Source organism: Urocitellus parryii, chromosome 3, assembly GCF_045843805.1.
Source record: "Urocitellus parryii isolate mUroPar1 chromosome 3, mUroPar1.hap1, whole genome shotgun sequence".
NCBI lineage: Eukaryota > Metazoa > Chordata > Mammalia > Rodentia > Sciuridae > Urocitellus > Urocitellus parryii.
The window spans coordinates 13,340,432-13,361,624 of NC_135533.1; the positions used below are offsets into that span (position 1 = coordinate 13,340,432).

At 42.8% G+C, this 21,193-nt stretch overlaps 1 protein-coding gene across 1 annotated transcript in view; it reads right to left on the reverse strand.

Annotated features, from left to right (window-relative positions):
* Positions 1-19,166, reverse strand: part of Tmem178b (transmembrane protein 178B) — a 347,839-nt gene extending 328,673 nt beyond the window's left edge. The window contains exon 1 of the mRNA XM_026405426.2: positions 17,342-19,166. Within this exon, the coding sequence (XP_026261211.2) occupies positions 17,342-17,723 (382 nt within the window). The 5' untranslated portion in view covers positions 17,724-19,166. The remainder of the gene's footprint in view (positions 1-17,341) is intronic.
* Positions 19,167-21,193: the final 2,027 nt, after the last annotated feature.

Sequence of the window (21,193 nt, forward strand, 5' to 3'; positions counted from 1 at the left end):
GCTACACTGACCAGAATTCCAATTTATAAAGCAGAAAGCAAAAATAGAACATAGTACGGTTAACTCTTGAATCCTGCTTTCTTCAGAGGACTCCCACTAAATACTACATCATCATCATCAATGGAAACTCTCTACTAAAAAAACTAATGCTCTTTGCTCAAACTATCCCACCAGCTCATAGCAGAAGATAAATGCAACTTTCATCAAGAAAGACAATCTCAGACTTTTCCTCCCTGACTCTCCTAAAATGTGCTCCTTCCTGGACCATTTCTTTCTTTTTTTTTTTCCTACCTTCTTTCCTTCTTCAAACTTTCCAGCAGTTGCTCCAAAAATTCTCCCCTCTTTTTTTTGGGGGGGAGGGGCTCAGTTTTGACCTACAAATATGCTTTTATTTCTCTAATCTAGAAAGAAAAACATTTTAATTCTCTCTCCACCTAACTTTCTCAGCCCAGCTACCATTCCTTTCTTTACACCAAAACTCTCTTTAAAACTTGTTTACAGTCATTGTTTCTAATTCTTTTCCTCCTCCCATTTACTCTGGAACTCACCATGGTCAAGTTTGGGCCCCAAACACTGAAATCAATGGCCTCCATGTCATGAAATCCAAAGTTCAAGTCTCCACTCTCCTCTCACTTGCCCCAGCATTCCACATCGTTGACCTCCTCCTCTCTAGGGCACTTCCTTCACGTGGATCCTAAAACAGCACCCTCTTCCCTCACTGGCTGTTCCTCTCAGTCTCTTTTGCTGAATCCTCCTTATCTCCTTGAATTCTATAAAGCCAGTGTGCCCCAGGGCTTAATCCCTAAACATCTTCTCCTCTCTGTTACTCCCTTTCTGGGTGATCTTATCCAGTCTTGGAACAAGATACTATGAGCTCATGACTACTCTGTTTGCAACCCCAGTGAGACTTCACTCCTGAATCAGGCCTATAAATCTGAATGAGTGTTGGCATCTCCACTTGAGCATTTAAAAGTCTCTCAAAGTAGCATGTTCAAAAGGGTAAATTCCCAAAACAAGATCCTCCTCCAGTCCTATCCATCATAGTTAATAACAATTCTGCCTACCAGTTCCTCGTGTTTGAAAACCTTGGGACTATCTTTTGATTCTTCTTTTCCTCACCTGCCCTGCCTCTGATCTCCCAGTCAACCCTCACAGCTTTTCATACAAAATAGATACAGAATCCAATCTCTCCTTCCATCATTCTAAATCTAGCCAACATCTAGGGTGGCTGGTCTCCTTACTCCTCAACATGCTACACTGTAATCTACCTATCAACTCAGCACACCAAGTGACCCTTTTAACCATAAATCTAATCATATGGCTCCTCCTCTCAAAATCCAACAAGTGCTTCCCCTCTCACTCCTCCAGTGACCCTCAACCTGTGTAAGGTGGTTCTTTATTTCTCTGACATTGTTTGCTTCTTCAAGCCCCCTCGATTTGCTCTACCCCATCTACTCCACCATCCTCATCATTTTTATGCTTAGCTATTCTCTACCTAAGGCATTACATATTTTATTTACTTCTGGGTGATCCCATCTATTTTCTCTCATTGGAATATAAGCTCCAAGCAGAGAGGGTTTAGCCTACTTGGTGCTCTACTGTAGTCTAAACTCCTAGTAGAAACCCTGGCATGTAAAGGATTCACCAAATATTTGTTGAACAAGTGAATATATATCCTATTCACTTGATGCATGCATCATGAAGGAGAAACACCAGAGTAGAAATGGTTACTTCACTGGAAAAAGCCACCATCATCTCTCATACAATATAGAACCTCACCTGGGCACAGGTAGATTCTATGTATCCTCAGTCTTCAAGTCAAGAATTTTAGCCAACGCATTTTGCACTATCTTCTATAAGTTTCCATCGCCCTTGAACTCCATCCACATCACTTTGTTGTCGAGTCCTTTACCTTTTCATGTTCTTCATGATGCTGGACCCAAGCCCACCCAAGTCTTTTAACAATCAGTCTTCAGATAATATGTTATTTAACTAATAGAACAACAAAGAATAACTACAATCCAGTAATGTTTGAAGCCAAGGGAACAGATCCTGTCTTTCTCTTCCTCAGCTAAACTTTTCCAGCTATAACAGTGGATATAAGACTCCTGGAGAATATATTTAACATGTTAAATTGTTTCTTATAGGACTCATCACCTTGGGAGAGTCTACTTCTTTCCTCTAAGTAATAAGGATCTAGATACTGGAATATCATTGTTGTTATCCCTAAATGCACTTCACTACCTGGAGACAATCTGTCTTCTGTGAAGAAGCCATTAGGGTCTCTGATGCATCTCCCTTTTTAGCAACTTATTGATCTACAAGCACACAGCCAGCCACCACACCACTATGGATATGTGTAATAAAAGTTGATACAGGCATGCCACTGGCATAGGAGCATAAATGTCCTCCTTTGAAATGTTAACCACTCTGCTGACCCAAAGAGATGAAATGCCACTTTCAGTTTGAAATAAGCCTCTGGGTTCCTATTGGTTTTATTTTTTATTTTTTAAGTTGTAAATGAACATACGATATCTTTATTTATTTTTATGTGGTGCTGAGGATTGAACCCAGTGCCTCACACATGTGAGGCAAGCGCTTTACCACTGAGCTACAGCCCCAACCCCCCTATTGGCTTTAAAATAAACATATACAATGACAGAAAGTCTTTTCAGGGTAAGTGTTTCCTACCATTTGATAACACTCATATTGCTATATAACTCATCAATAATTTTTACAATTGAAAATTACTCAAAACACAAGCTTACTTGAAATGCAGTCTTAATTTTGACCTGTAGTACTTTTTCTTGAGTAGAAAGTGCTAGAAATTATCCAGCTTAATTCAGTATAGACTTAATTAAGAAGCTATAATGGTCATAGATATTATTTCCCTGATGTTAATCATTCTTTCAGTCTAGTCTAGGGAACCTAGCAATGCAGTTGCATCTATATTTACCTTATAAGAGCAAAATAATTACTTATCCAAATTAGATGGAAATGGGCTATGCCCTTGGCAGATTTTATGGCTAAAGGAGAAGACTTTAAAATACTAACTGTGGGCCCCACCTAGAAAATAGTCACTGTCATTTCTAAAGATAATCTGCTTGTTCGTGAAACATTGAGGGGTGAGTCTCTCATATCCATTGTCAAACTGTAACTTGGTGGTCTTCATAAGTCCCTGTAGGGAATGAATGCTTTGTGAGTAATGTTTACCAACCAAGGGGCTATGGTGAGAATTACAGACCTTATTCTGATTGATAAACCATGGAAGGGATTTTTTAAATTTTTTATTTATATATGACAGCAAAATGCATTACAGTTCTTATTGCACATATAGAGTAAAATTTTTCATGTCTCTGTACACAAAGTATATTCACACCAATTCGTGTATTCATACATGTACTTTGGATAATAATGATCATCACATTTCACCATCATTTCTAATCCCATGCCCTCTCCCTTCCCCTCCCACTCCTCTGCCCTATCTAGAGTTCATCTATTCCTCCCATGCTCCCGCTTCCTATCCCAACTATGAATCAGCCTCCATGGAAGGGTTTTTAGCAAAATGATAACATGATTAGAGTTGCAGTTAATAAAAAAAAATCACTCTGAGTAGGAAGTATTGACAAGAGATGAGATGAGAGAATAGGGAAACCAATCAGATGCTGCGCTCCATATGATCACGACCAAGGACAGCAGCAGCAACCACCTAGAATGCACCAGAGAATGGAAGAGACTCTTGGCAGTTTGGAAAAGTGGATGGAAGTATGAACCAAAAAGGGGCAATTACAGTAGGCCCAGTCTATTTTCTAGTCATTATCTCACCAAAATCACTATCAGAGGAAATAGGAGGAAGCTGCCCTAAATAAACAATTAAGAAGGAGGATTCACTGATACAACCTGAAAATGTTCTTGACGATAAGTATTAGAAAACCTGGAAATGAGTCCCAAGAGAATGGTCAGATGTGCAACAGAAGACCCAGAAAGAAGTGCAAATTCTTTAATCCACGATAGGAACTTAAATGGAGGTAGCCTACCTTTATCCAGTAATGTTCTGGATAGGAGAACCAATCTGGGAAAGACAAAGGAGTACAGAAAGTGGGCAAGATCAAAATGAGGAGGTCTAATCCATGCTTCAAATTCTCCTCTTATGAATCAGAAATATGAGTGCTTTAAGAAACTACAAACCTTAAAAAGAAAACAAATTGAAGTTTGTCATATGTACTACAAAACAATTCATGATAGGGTTCTGTTTAATAGTGATTTCCTCCAGCCCCATAAAGTACAGATCTTTTAAAGAGAGGGTTCTAGATCTAGGGCATTCACTGAGGTGAACATCATTCATTTAACAAATATTTATTAAATATCTATTATGGTCCATGAATCGCATCTATGCATTATATAAAACTCCATGGACAAAAAAGACAATAAAAATAATTCAAAAATTGTCTAAAGGAGAAAAACAAGCCAGGTTCAGTGGCTCATGCCTGCAATATCAGCCACTCGGGAGGTAGTCTGAAGTCATTCTCAGCAACTTAGTGAGACCATGCACAGATTAGGAAGATCCTGCCTCAAAATACAAAATAAAAAGGGCTGAGGATGTGGCTCAGTGGTAGAGCATCCCTGGGCTCAATTCCCAGTATCACACAAAGAATGGAGAGAAACATGGGATAAAAAATAATAAATATAACAAAATGTCACTGCTGGTAGGAAGGAATGTGTTTGGTGTGTACCAAAGCCTAAAAGAGGGGGAAGGCAATTCTACCATGGAAGTAAAGATGAGAGAACACTGAGCAAGACCAGGAGGACGGGGTGTAAGCTGATTCCTAAAGGGTCAGCAGGCACTGGCCAGGCAAGCTTGTGGGTGGGGCAGAGAAGGGAAAGACTTCCAGACAAAGGGAGCATCGTGAAGAAAAGTTTTCAAAACATAAAACAGATTCACCTGTTTGGGAATCCATCGTGGCTGGAGCAGAGTATACAGTTATGGAGAGAAGGCACGAAAAAGAATAAGATTGCAGGGCTGGGTATACTAGCTCAGTGGCAGCACTTGTCTAGCATGTACAAGGTCTTGGGTTCAATCCTCAATTCTGAAAAAAAAAAAAAGAAAAAAAGAATAAGATTGCAAAATGGGGGAGGGGACAGGCTCACTGCCAGACCTGTGGGGCCTTAAGTGCCGTGGTGAGGATATGGAACCTTATTCTGACTGGCAAACCATGGAGAGCCACGGAAGGGTTTTAAACAAACCCACAATTAGAGTTGCATTTAAGAAAATGCTCTCTGAATAGAAGGCGTTGACAAAAGATGAGATTAGAGAATAAAGAAGCCAAACCAAGAATGCTGTGAGAGTCCAGCACCCAAGGACAGTAGCAGTATTAGGATCAGCCTGGAGAGATGGGCGGAAAATTTATTAGGAGTGACTTGTTCACTGCATGGATGAGGAGGGTAGGAAAGAAGAGAGCCTTTAGAACAACCTGACAGTTTCTGGCTTAACAAGGAGAGAAGAGTGATGCCACATCCCAAGATAGAGAAAATTAAGGAGAGATGAATCTGGGGACAAAAGGATAGAATAGGTCCTTTGGGACCCATGGATGATCCCAGTGGAGATATCCAGTCCTCAAGATGTTTAGACAGGAAGTCTAATCTGCATAGACACTGTGCAACTACTCATAATCATAAAAGAAAATGGCCCTAGAGATTGATCAAGGAAACGGTGAAGAACGAAAAGAGAAAAAAAAAATTCCTGGAGAAGATACACACAGGCTGAGAACGAAGAGCCAGCAAAGGAGAGGGTGTAAACATGGAGCTGAAGCAGAGCCAGGAGAGAATGATGCCTCAAAAGCCAGAGGAGGCCAAGTTTTCAAAGAGGAAGAGCAGTTCCAGATGGGAATGGGTGAGGGAGCCATGTACACAGAAGGTAGACATGAGGAAGAGAAGAAAGCAGGCGAGGAGGGAAGCCACCACTAACAGGCACCCCCAACACACCAAAGAAGAAACAAGGAAGAGGAGGAACAAGCTGAAGATACACAGGCAAACCTCTTCCAAATGGAAGGTCATTCATTTGAATGGAAGTGCGATGTGCCCACACCCTACAGAGTGCACTGAGTCTGATAGTTCACTCTGGCACCCTGTTCAGGGCAGATCTGTCCAGGGCTGCCTCTAGGCATCTCTTCCAGTCCCTTGGTCACTGAAATACAAACATGGAAGTCATTCTGCTCCAATACTCCTGAAATCCCAAGGGACTTTCATGATCCCTTAGTAAGATCAGGCCCAGTTTTGGTTTTTTAAAGCATTGCCAGGTGAAAATGGAGCCCTTGATAAAATTTGAATGGGATTTTTCTGTTCCAGTTTGTGTAAGTAGAGCAGACATGATATAATCATACAACAGGGGCTCTTGGCTGAATCCACCTTCATAATTTCAACAAAAAAAATACACACACACACATACTGTTCATCAATAATAAAATTAAAGTTTTAATAACATTGTCTCCCCAGTTTCAAAAGTGTTATTAAAACTACTGGAAAACTTCTGATCTTTTTTAACAGTACTAGGTCTCAAACTCGGGGTCTTGTACATGCTACGCAAGCCCCCTACCACTGAGCCACGTCCCCGCCCTCTGATTCTTTCTAAATCAATTCTTAACCTTTTTATTTACTAGTTCACACTGAATTTTTTCCTTAGAATTAAAATGCTCTCTGAGGAGTTTGTGCTGAATCCCTGGTTTGTCCCTACATTCAGTAGCTAGTACACTCTATCTTGGTGCTCTGTCTTTTTAAAGTTCAATGTCAGAACAACTTAATTGAAGGGCTGGTTTTACGCTAACTTTTTGGCCCTTGGAATTCTTGCTTTTTCTCCACAAGGCACAGAAAATTTAACAAGAGGGAAGTGACTTGTATACTAGTTTCTATTTCAGCAATTATAATCATATCAAAACACTGATTTCCTCTTCTTATACCACATTGGAAAGGAATACAACTTAATTTTATTCTAAAACCTCTTTACTAGTAACTTCCAGTGAAACTGTTAGTTGCCAGTTACCTGATTCTCCTCTTTTCTAAACTCCTCACAGACAAAAGTTGCCTCAAAGACAAAGTTTTTCAAGAATTTTCCTTAAAGAAGTGCACTTTATACACTCAATAGTAGGGTGTGGATAAGATGCTGGCTTTTCTGTCAGAATAATAACAATCTTTCACATAGTTTTAGTGTGCCTATATGGATGGCCATGTTTGCCTCGGATACTTTTATTTGTTTTTTAAGAAATAAAATATCACAGATGTTTATTAAACCCCCTGGTTCCCTTCCCAACTCTATTTTTCCCCTTTCTTGAGTAAACATCATCTTTCACTTCGTGTTTACTAGTCCCACACATATTTTTATTCATTCAATACAAAAGGTTCCCATGAATGACACCTAATGTTTTACCTATCTTGAATGTTATGTAAATGTCATCCTGCCTTCCATTTCATTATGAACACACTTATTTCACTCAAATTTATGTTTATGCATTCGGAAATATATAGATCTATTACATGTATTTTAAATATACTGTGATAGTTTCCGTTGTACTAATATACCTTACCTCATTATCAGTTTTCCTATTAATGGAATCTTATACTTTTTATTTTGCCTATTTACTTTGTACACAGCCTGGAACAGAAGTACCAGGCTACTAGGTACACGTTTTCAACCTCTCAAAATCATCTCCACCCGCTCTCCTGTGTTGTGCCAGTTGACCTGCACTGTCACATAAGCACAGAGCTTCAAGATAAAAACAACCCTGCCCCTTCCAGGTTTGCAAACTACTCCACTGCCTTGGGGAATAGGAGTTAGGTTGCCTAAATAGAATTGCTATTATAAAGATGAAGAGGCATTCAGGGCAAAACTGAATGAGAGATGCTCCAGAGAAAATGAAGTGTCCAACAGAGTGAGGTTCTGAATACGAAACAGCAGGGCATTTTAAAAAGCAGGAAATGATATAAATGTAGGAAGATGACCTAATATAAAGTAAATTGCCTTTTCTTGGCAAAATACTTTGACGCCAAAAAAATCAATTGATATAATTCAGATACTGCAGTCTCCTATAAAAGCAGCAAATCTGTCAAACTCCTTCGAATGCCAACAGCTTGTACTCAGATTAAACATCACCTGCAGACAATTCCTAGAGACTCCTAGAAGGGTCCTTTAAATGCCATATTTGTGCATACAAATTTACAAAGATAAACATTTTTCATCCTTCAGTCACCTGTTCACTGCCTGCCTTCTATGTATATGTGCTGTTTCAAAATATTGTAAAACAACTACCTCTAATATACATATGTGAGTATACATACATATATATGAGTGTGTGTGTGTGTATGTGTGTGTGTGTGTGTGTGTGTATAATCGAGGGTTAAACTTAGGGGCACTCAACCACTGAGCCACATTCCCAGCCCTATTTAATTTTATTTAGATACAGGGTCTCACTGAGTTGCTTTGAGCCCCGCTTTTGCTGAGATTGGCTTTGAACTCGAGATCCTCCTGCCTCAGCCTCCCAAGCCACTGCATTACAGGCATGCACCACCATGCCTGGATTCTGATATAATTTATAAAGAGCTGGTAGCAATAACTATCTCTTAAGAGAAATGTCAAGGAACCTGGGTATAAGGAAGAAGGATGAAAGACTAGACAAGAATTACCTGGTCAGAATCAGTTAGTAATTTTTAAATGGCATTATGATTTCACTCTATTAATCCAGAGATATTTAAGAATATCTTAGGATCTCATGTTTGCTTTTTTGCAAAGCCTGCCCATACTGCTCTGAAATGGCGCCCCATTGCCTGAGCCCCCAACACATAAATCTCTCATAGAACCATGGGGCTTGTATTTGTTGTCTACTCACATGCCTTCTCCTTTTTTTGCTCCTGGAAGTCAGGACCTGTGAATTTCACTCAAGATCCTCCACTCCAGGTTATGTACATGTCATAGTTGCTGATCAAAGGATATTTATAGAATAAGTACAGTGAAATGTTCTTTATCATTCAGTGATTTTAAAATGACCCAAGGAAATTATTCTTTACTTCTACTTGTTTTGCATATTGGTGCTCTTTAAAAGTCTTGCTTAGGGATGGAGGCCCAGCTCAGTGACAGAGTGCTTCCTACCATGCATGAAGCCTTAGGTTTAATCCCCAGCACCTCAAAACAATTTTTTGTTTAGAAAAAGAAAAAAAAATCTAGTGCTCAAAAATGTTTAAATGTAAGCCATATAAGAGCAGGAATTTTGTCTATTTCATTAACTTCTGTGTCCCAAGCGTATTTGGCCTACTGTCTCACACAAAATAGGTGCTAAATAAAGGTGCTGAATGAGTGAAAAGCCTTGGCTATGAAGTATCTATATACAAAACAAATCCAATTCCTTGTTTAAATTTCTTTCTTTAATTATTTTATTAATTGGAGGATGCCATAGTCTGTATCTTGAATGTCCCCCAAAAGCCCATGTAGCAAAGGCTTGGTCCCTACCTCAGGACACTGTTGGAAGGTGGTAGAACTATTAGGTGGTCTTTAGAAGGAGTTAAGTCATTGAGGGAGTGTCCCTGAAGGGGCTCTTATGACCCCTGCCCCTCCTCTTTCCCTCTTCTTTGCTTTCTGTCCTCTAGAAGGTGAGAAGTTTTCTCTGCCACAGGCTCCCACCATGATGTGCTACCTTACTGACTCTTATGGTCAGCGCCAATCAACTCTTATGGTTTGGATCTGGATTATCCCCCAAAACTCATGTGTTGGAAGAATGGTCACCGATACAACAAGGCCTAGACGTGTGGCTTTTAGGCAATGATTAGGGCTCTGACCTCATCATTTGCTGAATTGTTCCACTGACAGATGAAGAGACTACTGGGAGGTGGGACCTAGCTGGAAGAAGGAAATCAATAGGGGCATGCGCTGGAAAAGTGTGTCTAGTCCCCCGCCCCTTCCTCTCTCACTCTGTTTCCGGGTGCCAGGAGCTGAGCAGCTTTCCTCCACCTTCTTCATGATGTTCAGCCTCACCTGGAGCACAGAGCAGTGGAGGTAGGCAACCATGAACTGAACCTCTGAAATCAGGAGCCACAGGAAATCTCTCCTTCTCAGTTGTCCTTGTCAGATACTTTGGTCACGGTGATGAAAAGCTGACTGATACACTGACCATGCACTGAAACCTCCAAAACTGTGAACCAGAATAAACCATTCTTCCTTTAAATTTAAATCATTCAATGATTTTTAAATGATCCAAGGAATTTAGTCAACACGTCTACTTGTTTTTCAGGTTGTTTAATATGGGGCACAGCTCAGTGGCAGAGTGCTTGCCTACCATGCATGAGGGCCTGGGTTCAATTTCCAGCACCTCAAAAAAAATGTTTAATTTATAAAAAGAAAAAAATCAAATGTTCAAGTATTTTTGTTTCAATAACAGAAAGCTGACGAACACAGGTGAAATAGACAAACATCAGATCCTCTGTCTTAACCATTTGAAACGTGCAGTTCAGTGGCATCAAGTACATTCACGTTGTTGGGCAGCTGTCACCATCTTTCTCTAGTAGTTTTTTAGATTTTCAACCCCAAATCTGCAAAATAGCATTTCAATTCATTAGAAATAGAAAAGGGTAATTTTTCACATGATTGTATAATGGTAAGAAATTAGCTGCTTGGTTTTCCACCTTTTCCTATTTCAAATTAGTGCCTGGGGATGATCCATCTAGAAATCTCTTTCTCTTTCTACTTGTTGCACTCTCTCTTCCCCTCCCCCATCTTCCCATTTCCCTCTTTATACCCTCTTGCAACCATGTTCCTATTATTTATTCTTTTTTTTAAGAGAGAGAGAGAATTTAGTTAGTTAGTTAGTTAGTTTTCGGCGGACAGGACATCTTTGTTTGTATGTGGGGCTGAGAATCGAACCCGGGCCGCACGCATGCCAGGCGAGCGCACTACAGCTTGAGCCACATCCCCAGCCCCTCCTATTATTTATTCTGCACCTAATTTTAACTTTCTTATCACATGTTAGAGCATGAAAGGACTTGGAGGTTCCAGAATCCAAACCCATATTTTACATATGAGGAAACAAAGTCCTATTTAAGAATGTATGCAGTCTCTCAAAACCAACAGATGTCCAATGAAGGCATAAGAATAAGTTTCCTGGGACTGGGTTTGTGGCTCAGTGGTAGAGCACTTACTTGCCTAGCATGTGTGAGACACTGGGTTCGATTCTCAGCACGGCGTATAAATAAATAATAAAGGTCCATTGACAACTAAAAAAAAAAAATTTTTTTTAAAGAACAAGTTTCCCTTCTGTTCACACACACTTCCTCCTTTCTCTGCATATTTCTTGGAGCAATAAGTTTGAAACATATCTGCATTTAAATAAACATTTGTGATTCTAATGTCTAACACCTAGAGTGGATAGGGTGGTTTTGGTGGTGGTGACGTGTGTGCAGAGTCACACTAACCAGACTCTGTTTAGCATTCTGGCAAACTATCTACTAAAAGTGGAGAAGGGAAAAGTATTTTTTAACTGACAATCCAAAGTGGAATAACACAGATCGATCCTCTAATTGATCATCACCAACTCTACAATAAAAGAATAAGCAAACTGACCTTCTGGAATAGAAATATGGCCCTTGACTTTGTTGACTCAATAAAAAGAGCTCACCCCTACGTTCCCTGACCAGTTGTTTCCTGAGCCAGTTGATACAAATATGGCCTCCTGAGAAAAGAGCCCCATCCACTCACACATAACCACCACTTTGGGAAACTGAGCCAGAGTATAAGCTCCCTTAGGACAAGGATCAACTATACCTCTGTTCTCCTGGACACCTAAGAAAGAGCTCTGCACACTGTTCCAGAGCTCTATTAATCATCAGGCCTCCCTGGTACACTGTGTTTTAGGATGATTGAGGACAACAGTGTGTACACTCATATTATATCAGCACCCAATTAACATACAGGCATAGGGATGCATGTCATGTGTAGAAGACCATGTGTGTTTACATAGGTTTATTTGTGAACAGGTATGTCTGGGGTTCAAGATTTTTAATCAATCAGCAAACAGTGTTTCAGGACCTAATAAATACCGAGACCCACAAGTTTTAGAAGTAAAACCGTTCCTGGCCTCTGGGAATGTGTAAAACCCTCTCCAGTCTATGGAAGGCTTTCCTCCTCTTTTTTCCACCACACCCAAAGTCTTCTTCAACTAAAACTCATAACACCACCTCATTTTTTACATTTGCTTTTCCCTTTTGTGCACTCACTACCTTGTGCTATATTATACCTTGATTAGTTTTATTAGATCTTATTTTTATTCCACAAATAAGAATTTATTGTCTTTCCCATACCCCCACCCAGAATGTAAGCTTCTCCATTTTATCCAACACTGCAGCTGATGGCCAGCCCATAGGCCCTCAATAAATAACTGTTGAACAGTGACTATGTCCTTCATGTCTATAAAACTTGAGCATCTACTACAGTGAGCAAAGTAAATACCAAAAAATTATATGACAAAATGTATAAGAGCTTCTCTCCATGGAGCTCAAAACAAGGTGTATAAGCCATTCTAATTACCTTAATTTAGAATTAAGACTCTTCCATTTTTAAATTTTGAAATAGGGTCTGGGCTGAGTCTTGCAGGCCAGGCTTGACCTGTGACCCTTCTGCCCCACAGCCTCATGAGTGGCCATGATAGTGACTTGTTTTTAATGGAATCAGGGAAAGGCAAAGAAGAGAGAAGTAGGTGGGAATTCTGTGAGTCAATGATGGAAAATTAATAAAATACAGATTTAGGATAAATGACCATGAACTAAAAACCTTCTACAAACATTCCAGAAGCATTTTTTTCCTAAAGTATAAAATAATAAACTGAATTTTAAGCCCAAATTACCATGCAAGTGTTCTCATGTGAAAACAAAGAATGTGCTCTTTCTTTTTAGAGGCTTTAGATTCCATGTGGCATGGAATCTACTGTAAATGCTCACTGTAATCTTAACTGTCCAATACAACAGCCACTAGCCACGTGCACCTATTATGTAGTTGTAATGTGGCCAATTCAACCAGGAAAGGAATTCTTAAATTTTCCTTAATTTTGGTTATTTTAATTTTAATTAACCACATAGGGCTACTGGCTACCCTACTGAGCAGCACAGCTACAGGGGGTTTGATATATAAGCTCCTTGACTGGGTCCTTGCCTGTTCTCTAGCTCCTCTTCTGCTCCTCTCCCTCCCCACAGAATCAACTCTTGCAAGGCCAAACTGCTGTTTCATACCTCCATGGCTGTGCAGACGCCAGCCCCTTTGCCTTAAATGCTCTCCCTATCCAACTGCAAATTTCATCAAAATCCCATTTAGATTTCGTTCCTTGGGACAACTTTCCCTAACCTCCCTATCTCAGCCCACTGCTGCCACAATCCACCATTGCCTCCTCTGTATTTCTCTGAATCCATTTCTGTTAGTATTCTCATTATCCTGTAGCTGTAATTTGTTTTCTGTGACACCAAGGATTTACACTAATTTTGAAGGCAGGTCTTATTTATCCCTCCATCCTGGTCATGTGTGTGCCCATCCATCATATAATACATCATATAATACAATACATAGTATGTGTTTGCCGACAATATTATTCATTTTTAAGCATACATAATGTCCTATGAAAATAATTTTCTGAGAATTGACAACCACTTTATGGTTACTTGGGCCAATATTTATTAAAAGGCAAATCTTCATACTAATAAAAAGTTCTTAGAGTAATAGTTAAGGGTCTATTTAACTCAAACCCTATCAACATAATATTTCAGTAGAAACCAAGAATATAGATGTTCCCTGGCACAAAATCCTACCAATAGCTCCTCCTTCTTTTTTAAAAATATTTTTAGATAGATATTGTAGATAGATACAATACCTCTATTTATTTATCTTTAAGTGGTACTGAGAATCGAACCCAGGGCCTCACACATGCTAGGCACGTGCTCTGCCACTGAGCCACAACCCCAGGCCTAGCTGCTTCTTCTGATGTAAATCTCTTGGATTTCAGAAACTGATCTTGCCATTGATCTGTCCCCAGTGGCTAAGGTGACTTTTCAGGGAGACAAGGAAGAGGTTCCGAAGCAAAAAAAAAGAGGATCTCATTTCAGACTCTCCATGGTCATGGTCATGGGAATTTAAAATAATCTATCTTTGCTGCACCCCCCCCCATCCAATCCTACCTCCAAGAAGGAAATAATTAAAATCCTTTTTAACATGAAAAATAATGACTTTGGGTGATGTGTGTCCATCCAATGACATGTTATCCAAAAGGAATTGTGTGATCTCCTAATTTCTTGACAAAGATTTTTCTCAAGAAATCTTCCTAAAGGGTATCATCATGCATCTTTTGTAATGTTATCTGGCCCAAAAGCCACACTTTTAAACTCATGATTTTCCAACTAATTTTTTATTTGGATTCCCACACAATTATTCTTATAGAGTCAGCTCTTGGTGAATACATTGCTGTAAGCCTTGTTTGTATAATTCCCAAATATCAAGCATGTGTTAAATATATCTTACAAATGTCTATTCTTCCTGCCCTCCAGGAAGGTACAGTTCAGTAATGCAAACAAGGAAGTACACAGTGAACAGATACATGCATGCTTGTGGGCACAGCAATAGCAGCAGGCATTGAAGAAAATGGGTTTCAGAAAGAATATGAATCCAAAGGACCATATCTTCAAAGTGGATATAAATTTGACTTTTGTTTTATTAATTTGGCAGTTTCATTTTCTTTTTAAAATGCACAAATGGTACTTTTGAATGTAATGAATGATGATTTAATAAATGACTCAGGGCTGTACGATCATTTAGATAAATCTTACATTTTCCCATAATATTAGTAGATTTTAAATAATCTTTTTCTGGTTTTCCTTTTCCCTTGCCCAAAACAGATCTCCCAGAATCTTAATAGAATGTGTTTCAAAAAGACAAAAGCCAAAGATATCTTCTGAGGATCCTGTTGAATAATGTGAGATAAGATGTCCTAAATTCAAATATAGGGACATCAATTCCTTTTTTTAACTTCCTTATAAAATCTGCTCACCTAGGAAAAAAAAACACTGATTAAGTCTAAAAATTATGTTCTACATTTTATTGGAATTGCCAGTGTATTCTAATATAAAATGCACTTATTTCCAAAATGTATTATTGCTATTTGGAAAAGGCAGATCTGGTTCTCAAAGATGATGCTTTAAGGTTAAAAATGAAGATAGTGACCTCAAATCTCTCACAATTTGTAAGGCTGGCATGCCATCTATCTCAATAATACCTAACAAGAATGTCAAATGGACAGAAACAGCCATGGTAAGCAGGTGCTTGAAGCTGACAGTGATTGTTGTATTTGAGGTGATGGGAACAGCATTTCCATTAGTTCAAGTGAAATACAATGCCCTGCCAACCCTAGGTATCAGTGTATTCAATCCCCCTGCTGTGGGTGTCCATTTTCTGTTGCTGCAATTAAAAATCAGTTGATACAGAGTCAAAATGTTGTGCATTCTTCCCCTATCCCTTTCCCTGTCACTGTGTTTCCAGCTTCACCGGAAGAACATGTCACTATGGTAACCAATCCCTCTGGTGCACAGACCAAGTCAACCTTTCTAGTCAGATTGCCAGGCAGAGTAACACAGAATCAGAGCCCTGGATGGAACCACCAGAAGCCATAAATTCCATCCCCTTGTCTCTAAGTGGAGTTAACTCATGCCAGAAAAAAAGGATATCTGTCTTGTTCTAGATGGTGCTCAAGAATATCCTGCCAGTATTTGCCAGTCATTATTAACATGAATTCTCCCCATGTTTCAGCTAACTTCCTGCCATTTCCATTTTAAAGAAAGCAAAAAGAACAGATAAAATAACACTTAAGAAATCTGAAAACTGTCACCCGTTGTCAAAAACAACTCTACCTCCTTCCTCGTTTTCCTACTTTCTCAATCCAAGCCCAAGTTGCTCTCTTCTGAAATCCCCTAACATCCTGTACATCTTTATAAAGTTGTAGAGCTCCAAATGGGTCACCTGGCTCTAAAAAGAACCTGGTCATGAAGCAGATAGGATATCTGTAGTATGAACACACCCGTAACTAAATCAGCTGAAATCCCTAGTCATTCTAAAGAAGCTACAAAGCAAACACCAAGATGGATTCTCTCTCTGAACCCACCTCACCTCCTAAATGTGAACTGGTCTCCTAGACTGTACCCACTGCCTGTCTTTCTCAAATAGTTGACTTTTTAAATTAATTTTTTCTAATGTTTCAACACTTTTGTAAATCAAAGAACATTGGTTCTTACAAATGCTATTTTAAAAACATCAGTAACCTCAACAGCATTATGATAGGATACATTAAGAACCGCTTTATGTCCTGGGCTCAAAGCATCTTGCAAATAATAGCATCATTGTCACCTTAGTATCAATATTAGTAGTTGAAGTCAATGAAATATTGAGGAGGGGGCATGACTCACAAAATCTGCATATCTTCTCAGGCTGCAGCCCTGATATTTCTTCAGATCAATATTAACACACATCACATCCAAAGAATATTTCAGTGGGGTGATGGTACAGGATGGTTCACAACATATAAATCATACAAGATTTACAAGTTGCATCAAATAAGGAGAATTTTTCATTTATGTTATCATGTTAATGTGTTGAATAAAATGTTATCATTAGCAAATGCAGCTTGTTTTCTGTTTTGGTGTATTTTGTATATTTTTCATGTAAGTCCTCTGAAAACCACATTTTTTTCTCTGAAATTCCAACTTTGGTATTACTTTTGTTGTGCTTATTAAACCTGCTGATATTTATTGCACATAACTCACTTTTTTGTCAACCACTTTTTCAAAAGGAGAAATTTTTTTAATTGTGACATGCTACTACCTGGCCAACAGGTTTTGAAACGCTATACACAAAGGTTGGTGATGTATTGATGTTTATATGACCAATGATTTTTCCCTCTGTTTTCCTTGTTTGGATCAGTTCGACATCTAAAAGATGAAGAATCCGAGTCTATTACACGGACATATCAGTCTTAGAAGAAGGGCTTCTTCAGAGAACAACGATACAGATTCGCTTCCCTCTCGGACGCTAATGAAGCGTTATCCTGGATAACAACCCTGGGCCATGAGATTTCACGCGAATCTGGACACACTAGAGCAAGACAAGGAGCCTCCACCGCTTTCCATTACCATCTATGGGAAGGTAAGTTCGGGCACTCGGGGGTGCAGACAGGCCTGGGCAAATGGACAGCTAGTGGCCAGGAGCAGAGGCCAGGGGCTGCAGGGCCTACCCAGAGGCGCCAGGCTCTCTGCAGCGCCACGCCTCGCGCCTCCCGCTTACCTTTCCGAATGAGGGCAGCGATCTCCGGGTCGAAGCCCTGACGGTGGCACTTCCTCCAGAGGCCCATGTTGGTGGAGTTGTACTGCCGGCTGCACTCGTCCGCGGGGCTCATGGCGAAGAGCTGCCGGCGATTCCGGGCCCGGAGGAGTTTGCCCTCCCAGCGGTCCAGGCGTGAGCGGCTGGCCCGGAGCGGCAAGTTGTTGTTGTTGTTGTAAATAAAGCCAGGGTCAACCCGACGAGTATTGAAGGCCTTGCACCTGTCCCTGTGCTTCCTAGCGTCGGTCTCGTACCAGTGGTCGGAGCAGATGGCCACAGCCAGCATGCCCAGGGCGCAGAGCGCTAGCGAGAGGCCCGTGTAGAGCAGTAACCTTCCGGCAGCCATGCCTCCGCTTCGCGGCTACACCATGGGCATGATCCGCCGCAGCCTCGCCTTCCCTCCGCGCGCCCGGAACAAAGCGGCGGGCGGCCGAGCTGGGGGATGGGGACAAGAGGGGGACTCGCGCCGCGGCGCCCCCTCGGCCCCTACCTACCGGTGCACGGCCCGGGGACTGCGGGGATGGGGGCGGGCAGCCTAAAAAGTTCTGATCCGGCGAGACTCCTGCGGGCTCCTGGGCATCCTCCGGGGCAGGTGCAGCCTCAAGCGGCGGCGAACTCCACACAGCCGCTTCCCGCCCCCTCCCCGCAGCGCAGAAAGCTACTGCTCCAAGGCGGCTGCCTCGGCGCTCAGCCGAGTTTCGGGCGCCACTGCCCTCGGCCGAGAAACTAAATGCCAAGTGTCCGCAACTGCGGTGGAGCTTGCTGGGATTTCTTTGTGCAACGTAGAGACCGGACCGACTCTCCTGATTTCTGGGGAAGATGAGGGTGGGTGCTGTCAAGAGGAGCCACTAGTCGACAGGATGAATTGAAACACCCCCGATGTGGCCGCCTGGCGAAGGAAACCTCCAGATGCCAAGGACAACTGTCCTGAGTCTCGCCCGGGTCTCTCTCTCAGGGACTCTCCCCCTTTCCGGTCCGTAAGCAAAGACCTGGGATGCGCACCCAGAAATGTTCTTCCTCTCTGGGTCGGGTCTTTAAAAAAAAAAAAATCCGTTCCCTGGTCACCCTTGTTCCTTTTGGCCCACGCGGGGCTCTCAGAAGCGGGCTTCCCACGGACGCACGGTCTTTGCCCACCTTTCCCCGCGAGCTCCCGTGTTGCCTGCCTCTGGCCTCGCCATTCAGGCGTCCCCTCCAGCGGACGGCGTGGACACCCGAGCGGCGTTACGGGACGAGTTCTGGCCTGGGGTTTGCGGAGACTGGGCGGTAGCTGACTGGAGCGGGGGGCGGGCTGCGCAGAGGAGGGCGCACAGCGCTGGGCGAGCAGCGCCGGGCGCTCGGAGCTCCGCGCACAGCGCCTTCAACACCATGGACAGGGTCGCGCAGTCGATGCGCGCTGTCAGCCCCTCAGCTAGCCCCCGGGGCGTCTTGCTGTTCTCTCCAGCGAGGTTTTCTCCTTGGAGTGTCCACCGAATGCTTCCAGACCCTCCTCTGCCTCACTTCATCTGGCTTCCCGCATCCCCGAGAGCGAGCTGCCCAGGTGCACAGAAATTGCTGCAGGCACGGAGGAAAACCTGGTCCCGGCTCCTCAAAACAACCCGCCCCCTTCTGCCACCTGAGCCCTGGTACTCTAGCACCGCGTCTGCTCAGTCCAACTAGGGTCAGCCGCTCTCAGATTGCACCATTTTCTTCGCAGCCCACTCAGACGCCGACATGCCGGCTCACTCGCAAGCATGCACAGAATCCAGTCCAAGCCTCGGCGTCCAGCAACCAGGCTCCAGACGCACGATGGTCGCGGAGGTGAATGGGGCGGGGGGGTGGGGGAGGGAGGCTGGGTCGCTGGTCTTCCCCTCCCAGCTTCCTGCTCTAGCGGCTGCTGCTCCAAGGCCTCCCAGGCTCGGATCCCTGACTGCGCCCCGGGGGCTTGAGAAATAGCATCGCCCGGGTGTGGGCGCCGGAGGAAGCCGCTGCCGCGCTCGCTTGCTCGGGCGCCGGGCGCTGCAGCCTTGGCTAAAACCCACAGACGAGAACACGGAGCGCGCAGCCAAAAGCTAGTGATGTCATCCGTGCAACGTGAGCCTCATCTCTTATTTTTCTAGCCTTCTTAAAGATAAACTGCACCATTTCCCAGGCACGAAATGTCTAAGCCTTATTCTTTGACCAGGCAAGTCAATGGTGTCTAGGTAGGTATGTGCCCAACCACTTCCATATGTATGCACATATACATATGTGTGGCATGTAGCATGTTTACATGTATATTATAAATTTAGGGATGGCTCTTTTGAACCATGGAAAATTCCTTCAAATCCAACACAGTTCTTTGAAGAAAAGACTGCCTATTGCAGAATCGGTTTTTATAGGAGCTGGGCAAGCTCCTGCGTCCAGGTTTCAATAGCTGGTTTGCCTTTGATGGTTGTCTTCTCCTGGGAAGCCACAGGCACTACAGGCGTTTCCACCCAGAGCTGAGCAAAGAGTGACCGCCGGGTTCACCTCCCAGCCCCAGTCCAGCCCTAAGCTAGCGCCCTGAACCCCAACACACACACACCTACACCTGCCCTCCCTCCTCGCAGGAAAAGAAAGAAGAAATTTGATCTGTACTTTCAAGACCAGAAAAAGAATTTTAATAAGAGGGGACTGTTAGTAAATATTTTGAAAATGTTGGGGGGCTTGTATTTTGAGGGGAGGCAGGGTTAAAGGCAATTTCGATGCAGGGTGTGTCATTTTCTGAGAGTGACAGCTTGGTCTGGGTTCTGCAGGGGCACTGGGAGGTAATGCTGGACCCCAGACCTTGATCCAGTAGCCCCCAGGCAAGCCCGTTTCATCCCAACCCCCGCCCCCTTCTTCGCTCACGTGAGACCGAGCCGCAAAGGCTGGGAGCCTCCCTCCCAGCTCCAGATACTGGGGTTTTCACTCTTAACGCTCACCATTCTTTTTCACACTCCAAAGCCAAGGTCCCGCACTGCCGAGTAAAGAGCTGTCCTGGGGGACAGAGAGTGCCAGGCAGCCTGCTTTGCACAACGGGGATTGCAAGTCAAAATGAGCACACCTCCACCATATTCTTTTTGTCTTTTTTTTCCCCCTGCTCCCTGCATTTTAAAAATCGCGAACAAGGCGTTTCAGTGCCATCTAGTGGGGGAGGGGCGTGCCTTGCTTTTTGCCCCCGAATTCTGCAATGGGATTTACTGAAAGGACAGCAGAACCTGAGGATGCTGCTGGGTTCTTGGGTGCCAGACACGTGCCCTGTGCCAGTCCTCACCCTCGAGGTTCCCTAGGATGTCACTGCAAAGCCAAGTGACTTTCGCAACAGTGTCTTCTCACCTTCCTTTCTACCTCCTCTTACCAATTCTTCCACCCCCTGCCCTGGCCCTGAAAATAGTGAACCACAGCACACACACTCAGAACACATGAGGCCATTGTAAATTTCTGAAGCTGTTTTCCTCCCTAAAGCACAGAGCATTTTTAAGGTAAGAGGGAGCCTCCATACCATAACAGGAAAGAAGAAGAGGGGTGAAATGACACCTACAAGGTCACTTGGGAAATTCCACCCCGTCAGCATTACAACCTGTCTTCTGGTTCCTGACTCTCCCGGCATCCTTAGAACCAGCTTCTGAGACCTTCAGCAGGCAGGCCAGGCAGTGCCTACTCAGAGTTGGAATACCTGCTCATTGTCACTGACTTTCCTCCCTCAGTGGTCAGTTCACCCTTTCTTGATCTTGCTTTTTAACTTCCCTCTGGCCTGTACCTTAGGCCTGCTTCCAAGGATGTGCCTTGTGCACTCACCCATGGATCTCAGCAGGCTTGTGTTTCAGTCTTTGCATG